Here is a 7178-nt window from a genome sequence, read left to right on the forward strand (position 1 = left end):
TGTGTGTGTGTGTGTGTGTGTGTGTGTGTGTGTGTGTGTGTCATGGTGGTAGTGCCAATAAGTCCTGTAGAGCTCAACTGTTCTGCCCACAGCGGGTTCCGGAAGTAAAATACAATGCACTTTCTTGACAATTGGAGTATAAGCCATAAAATCGTAACGGTCAAAGGTAGACTTAAAACTAGCCACGACACGACTAAGCGATTGTATACGCTCATATAGATGCCAAAAGTTCAGGGGCACACCAACCTTGTTTTGAGATAAATGTCTTTTATTCGCAATGTCTTGGATAATACTTCATTAGCCACAATTCTGAACAATCCGACAGTGATGCCTCTGATTGGTGGAACTCTTGCTTGTGAGGAGGGGGAGCTGATGGTACCCGATCTGTGCGCATGCGCAAGATGAGAATCCTGTTTCATGAAGGATTTACGACACTGCAGGAATCACGATCTGTTCCTGCGCTTCTGCTGTTAGCCTCCACTGGGAAGCTAACGTTAGTTTAGCTAAATGCAAATTTCTCTAACTGCTAGCTGACAGCTTGATTCAGTCTTAAATAATGTTAACTCAATCTAAACACTGTGAAAAGCAGGCTATAGCTGACGTAACAGCTGTTATATATACTTTAACGATTATTTTCAGGTTTTATTTTGAGGGTCTTTTAAAGTTATTACAAGGTGTCTCAGCTAGCGTTTAGTCGAAACAAACCTTAGCTTCCTTTTATTCAGTGGTGCGCCTTGGTTTATGGGTTGAGTAGTTCCTTCGCTCGATAATGAAAATATGTACACAGTCTTGTTTTTTTTGATTTTCTGTCCGTTTTTTCACATGAAATGATATGTTGTATGTTTATGAGACACGCCGTAGCTGGCTATCGTAAGGCATGGTCTACAACTCTTTTATATACAGATTTTTCTAGACGTCAATGGGAGAAATGAATGGAAAATTTACTTTCTGAACCCTAGGTCTCTCGGAGGAGGAATGGGACTGTCATTGCACTCAGCCCAAACTAATATTTTCCAGGCTTATTCACTGATACATCCAGCCAGCTAGTTCGAATGAGGGAGGAATATAAAGCGAGCAAACAAACACAGCTGTAAAGTAAACACTAGAAAGTATTAAAATGCTCCTCTGTGTCCAACACAATGACGCTCTTGTGTGCGAGGACTGAAAATAACTGAGTAGAGTAGGTGGCTGGAGTAGCTGGGAAAGCGGCAGTAATGGGATTGTGGTCAGAGTGATTTGCTTATTTTAGGGACTGTTTGCATTTTTCGCGTACTGGTGTCAAAATGAATGTTTTACCACACACATCCTACCACTGTGTACACATGGCACATAGGGCTGGCTGGGTATCGTTCAAAAATGTTCGATACCTATACTGTGACTGTGTCTCGTAAAGAAATTACAACATTATGGCGCAGATCTTTTTATTTATTTTTAAGCTCCTACTACGTGAGCCCTCTCTCTGCCGCCGATGAGATTTACTCCTTAGGTATTGAAATTGGATGACAATGCATTTTTCAGATACTTGATTTGTTAGAGGCAGTTCGGTTGGTGCCTAAAAAGTATTGATTTTGGTACCCAGCCCTACATATCAACACATATTTGTGATATTTTGCTCTTTAAACATTTGTATAGACTTTTTTTTGTGTGCAGGATGGTGTATTAGGATTTGTTTAAAAAATATATTTATGATGGTGTTAAGCAATACAAACAGAAGTCCGGTCTTTTTATTTGACTTGATTTTTTCAGATAGTCATGTCTATCATTAGGTATTTGCCTTTCTGTAGTTGGTCATGATATCTGTTGTTTTTATGTAATACTGCCATTCTCTCCTCCCTTTGTTGTCCTGGTCCCTATTGAGTAAGAGATGTGTCCACAGTGTCTTGTGATTCTGACGCACAGTTGTCACAGTGTAATGAAGAAATGTGTAAGAAATCAGTAATGCTTCCATGACTGGGAAGACTGAAGTGCAGATATTTTGTTGTTGTTGCATTTCTGCCTTTTTGTTTTAGGTAATCCAATACATTGGATTGGTTTCTGAGCCAATACTGACCTTATCAAGTCGATCGTGTATTGTCCATGACATCACCAGACCAATCCACATTGAACCTAGCCACACTGAGAAATACAGAGAGACTTCTGTGGAGCTGGTAGTCTTAATTAGCTTAGTAGCAACTCATTTGGCAATGGCTTGAATGTAATGGACGTTTATTAATATCAAAAGGTTACTAGAGCCCGACGATAAAGGATTTTTAAGACTGATATGATACAAATATTTGGTAATTAAAAAATCCGATATTCCAATATATTGGTCAATATATATATATATATATATATATATATATATATATATATATATATATATATATATATAAAAAGATCCAGAAACGCGTAACAAAAAAACAGTTTTTCCTTAATAATATTAGTTATTTGTGTTCTCACTAAAATAATATGATAATTTGTTTTATTGTCGCAACAGAACAGCGGAACATCAAAATATATTAAAATTCTGATAAACAAAAATATATTAACTTTTTTTTTTAAACTTTTTTTTTTTATCGACCATTATAAATGCCAATACAGAGTTTGGGAAATGCCTAATATTGGGCTCTAACATTTACGCACTAAAGCTTTAAGTAGTAGATGTTCAGATTCTAGCTTCTCAAATGTGAAAATGTTTTCCATTGTCTCCTATGATAAGAATGTCAGATACTTGAAGAACTAGTTCAAACATGTTTTTTTAGACCAAGCAATTGATTAAAAAATAGTACTAGTTTATAGATAATAGATAGTAGAAGCCCAAACCAGGGAGAGAGATACTTTAGTAGAGCCAGATAATAAAACATTGGAGAGGGGGGGGTGTGTGGGGGGGAGGTGAACTCACCGAAAAGGTCCCCAGCTTGAATATAACTGGGGATGTTGCTATTTTTAATGTTAACACTAGGAGTACTCAGTATGCTTGACAAGCAGCCACTGCCTTTAAAATGACTGCAGACACCGGGGGACATAGGGAAGTGGGAACGTTAGTGTATACCAATGCAAATGAATGGATGAATTTGATTTATCCAGACACATGTCAAACTCAAACACACTTGTGTTTTAACAGCTGACATCTCCCTACTGCATGTTTCAGCCTGTTTTGCTTTTCTATGTCAGCTGTTCCATTTCCTCTTCCAGCTTCAGGCTGCTGGTGTGTAGTACCGTGGTAGTGAGTGCTTCAAAGTACTTGTGAGTCTAGTTTGGTTTGAGTAGACCACCATTATTGTCATAATGGTTTACAATATTAAGGGACCCGGTGAGAGCTGTTAACCGTTTTCTTTGCTTTCATGCTCTTATGTGTTTTTCCATCCACCCATGTTTACTCACTATGTGTTATGGCAGCCAGTACTTTACACAAGTCACCTGTATGTGTTTTTCAGTGTAAATGTTTGTCTTTCAACAGAAAGCTTTATCATGAAAACACTTAGTCATTTACAGCAGTAAGGCAAAGTCAGCACACACACATACACTTGTCAATGCCTGTTAACATTTCTGTCCGCTTATAAACTGTATTTGCAATGCAGCCTGATTTTGAGATTCAGCTTGAACAAAATGGCTGTCTTCCCAATCAATGACAAGCATGCTCAATAGTTGTAGATGTTGTTTGTGCTGCCAGACCCAGAGAAGAACATATGGCTCTCTTTTGACTTGCTGAATGTTTGCTTGTCTTTATCTGTCAGTCAAGAATGTCATCTCTGTGCCATTACATGCCAGACAGCTAAGTAGCGTTTTTATGGTTTTGTCATCCAGGAAACTAAAACGATGAACAAGATTCTGCCAAAAAGTTGCATGCAGCGACAGAGTTGGTTTTGATTCTCAATGGAATCATCAGCACCCCATAGCATCTCTTTTTACATTACAGAGAGTCATTTCATTAAATCTTATCATAGAGGATGGCTTAATGGAGTGTAAAGGTAATGGATGACATATGGGTAATAGGAGGTTATCCAAGTCAGTAGTGTGGCGAGGCTTACTTGGCTGGTTTGTTAGCTCATACAGCTATGCCATCCCTCCACTAACAGCTGTCTGTGTTTTCTCCTCTAGATGTCTTTGTATCCATCCCTCGAGGACCTCAAGGTCGACAAGGTTATCAAGGTAAGGGTTAGGGTGAATCGGTTCAGAAAAATTGGCTTGGGTCTTGAGTAGGGCTGTGTATGGCCACTGATTCTGATTCACTTAGTCCCGAGTATTGAGTGACATTTCATTCGGATATCTTGAGGTGAGAGGTCAAGGGACCCCTTTTAAAATGGCCATAGCAGTTTTTCCCGTGCCAAAATATAGCTAGTCTTTGGAGCGTTATTTAACCCCCTTCCCGACAAGGTAGCATGACATGGCACGTACCAACGTGTTTCTTAGGTCTTTTAATTTCCTATGAACAAAGATTGATTCTGGATTTTATGAATCGACATTGGATCATTCAAATGAAAATCAATTTTTTTTAAAGCCCAGTTTGAGTCTTGAGGAGTTGCAGCATTCATTCACCCACAAACCAAATTGTACACATGCTGCACTGCTACGTTCACAGCCATAACGTTACGGCTAACTTCATTCACGTTCTCTCTCTTGATCTTTGTCCATACACTCGCTAACGTTACGCTCACAAACCAGGATCTACAAATGATCCCTAAAAGAAGTTTGCTACTTGTATAACAGTTTTTATCTTAAAAAAAAAAAAAAACATCCTAAAAAAATAAATAAAAAAAAAAACCAACATTTAAGATGTTTTTGGCCTCTGAATCTGATTGGTTGTTTGCATGTTACGCGCAAAGCACACCTATGAATTAATAAAGACACTAAGTATAACCCTTTTGAACCATACGCTCGGCACACAGACCCTTTTTTCCAACGCCAAACTAGCAAAAGTGGATTTGGACATGCCCTAGATGCACCCGCGCCATGTACTTAATGCCCTGCGCTTAGATCGTTACAATAGGGCTCAGAGTCTTTAATCTGTCTCTTGGGAGTCCCCCATCTTAATTAAAGTCATCAAATAAGTCCCTGAGTATTAAATCACTGATCATCTTTTAACGTTTGCATGCCATTGAAGGTATCCTTGGTTGCCCTGGAACATTGAGTTTTTTTATTTATTATAAATGGACATGCATTTCTAATGAAGATTAATGTTTCTTTAACAACCTCTCTTCAGTCGTTTCCTTTCGTCCGATATTTAATATTTACCAGTTTAAGTCCAAGTACACTTCCAGTTGACTGGTGTGTCTGATTACTTTCTAGGCCCAGGCCCAGTTTGCTCAGTCTGCCACCTCGATGCCAGCTATCACTGAGGGAACCTATCAGCCTCCGCCAGCCACTGCTGAGATGCCAGGATCAAGTGAGTCTCACATATACTGGAGAATGGTTTTAGGGCGTATTCTACCCCTCTACTGTGTTACTAACTTGTCTACGGCCGGAGAAATCTGTGAAACCCCTCTTTCTCTGAGTTGTAACACCTTCATCTGTATCTGCTTTCCTTTTGTCTTTGTCATTCTGTCTCTTTCCCTCTGTTTCTTATGCTGGGTATTTGTTGTCTGTGCGGGGGGTCTGTGGTTCTGAGCCTGCGCTATTCTTTGGAGAAGAACAGCTCTGTAGTATTAGGGATGGATAAAGACGAGTGGAATGAGAGGACTGGGCTTGGAGGAGGAGTTATCGGGTCTTTGGACAATAACAGGAGTAAATGTAATATTCACATAGAATATAATACCTGATTTAGGTTAAAAGCATTATTTATATGCAATTTTCTGTTGGCCAAATGATGCAGGTCAGGATTCTCTAAATTCTCTAAGCTGCGCATGCTCATTGTGTGTAAGAGAGAGTAGACGATAAGCAGAGACACGTTTCACATGTTGCTCCAGGTTTGAGCGAAAAAAAACCCGTTTATATCACGTTAGTGTGATATCATGTGTTTGTACATGCAGAACAAAACAGGACACCCCCCCCCCCCACCGGCTATGATTTCTCTCCCTTTGTGTTTGTGACTATTTATGTCTTTCTCTGTCAATGTTTTCTGCTCTGGGGAATTGTTTTTCTGAGTTTGTGTGAAAGAAGACATGTAGTAAACCAGGCTGAGATGAAAGAGAAAGAAAGGAGGCATCCTTAGAATATCAAACATGTGTAAAAGATGGGCAAGGGGCCCATTTAGCAATCACAAAACAACCCTTCTTCTTATATTCCATCACCTCACCCTCTTTTCCTATTCTCCCACTCATTTAGTTTCTCTATGGATTCAAAGTCCAGTGGTCCTTTGTTTCTACCTCAGCAGAGCTAGCTATGAGTCACCATGGAGACTGGCTTTGGCAGTTGTGCTGGGACAGGGGCATGATGGGAGAAAGAGAGGAGGAGGAGTTGATTTGAAAAGGAAGGAGGGATTGGGGTGTAGAGTGAGCTAGAAGAGAGATGGGAGGAGAAACAGGGTAGGTGAAAGGGGACAGACTGACATCAACATCGGACCAAAGCCTACACAGATATACTAATGCTGGAAATGCTGCCCTTAAATCACCTCAAAAAAGTGACTTTTCTTCTTCCTGTCAAAGTTTTTTTCCTCATCATATAGGAAGAAGTTAATAGGAACATTCATACACAACCTTCATCTGCTTTTTTAAAGCTGCAGAACAATCTAAATTCAGATTTTTATTGTAGTTGTTTCCTTACCTTAAAGCACACGTGTCGACCTCAAGGCCCGCGGGCCAAATCCGGCCCCTTTAACCAAACTTTAAGTGAGAAGACTATATGAGACATGCAATAAAACAGTCAAAGATATTTGACTTTTCCCATGACATAAAAAAGCAATAAACTCTATGTCTGGGCCTTGATGTGATTCTCATTTTCCAGTGTGCCCCCCCCCCCCGCCTTAAAGCATCAATAAGACATGTGTCTGGTAAACAAAGGGTCAAAAATCAGCCAGTGGAATCCAGGTCCTCACTTACTGACTACTCAGAGGTTTGAGGTCAGGGGCTGTTTCCCAAACACTATAGCTCAAGATAGACTTCTGAGAAGAAAGCGTTCAGGTGAGAAATTATTAGTTATCACTAGTTAGTTCTATAGGACGAATCATGATCTCTATTATTTGTGCTTTTTATGTTTTGCCAACAATGTGTGGGTGTTTCAGTTTCTCTCTCTCTCTCTCTCTCTCTCTCTCTCTCTCTCTC

The 7178-nt window shown here is 39.7% G+C and overlaps 1 protein-coding gene across 1 annotated transcript in view; it reads left to right on the forward strand.

Annotated features, from left to right (window-relative positions):
- Window positions 1–7178, forward strand: part of sdcbp2 (syndecan binding protein (syntenin) 2) — an 18337-nt gene that overhangs the window by 1347 nt on the left and 9812 nt on the right. Inside the window, exons 2-3 of the mRNA XM_032521057.1 lie at window positions 4081–4131; window positions 5269–5365. Of these exons, the coding sequence (XP_032376948.1) occupies window positions 4081–4131; window positions 5269–5365 (148 nt within the window). The remainder of the gene's footprint in view (window positions 1–4080; window positions 4132–5268; window positions 5366–7178) is intronic.

The sequence above is a fragment of the Etheostoma spectabile genome, chromosome 7 (genome assembly GCF_008692095.1).
Source record: "Etheostoma spectabile isolate EspeVRDwgs_2016 chromosome 7, UIUC_Espe_1.0, whole genome shotgun sequence".
Taxonomy (NCBI): domain Eukaryota; kingdom Metazoa; phylum Chordata; class Actinopteri; order Perciformes; family Percidae; genus Etheostoma; species Etheostoma spectabile.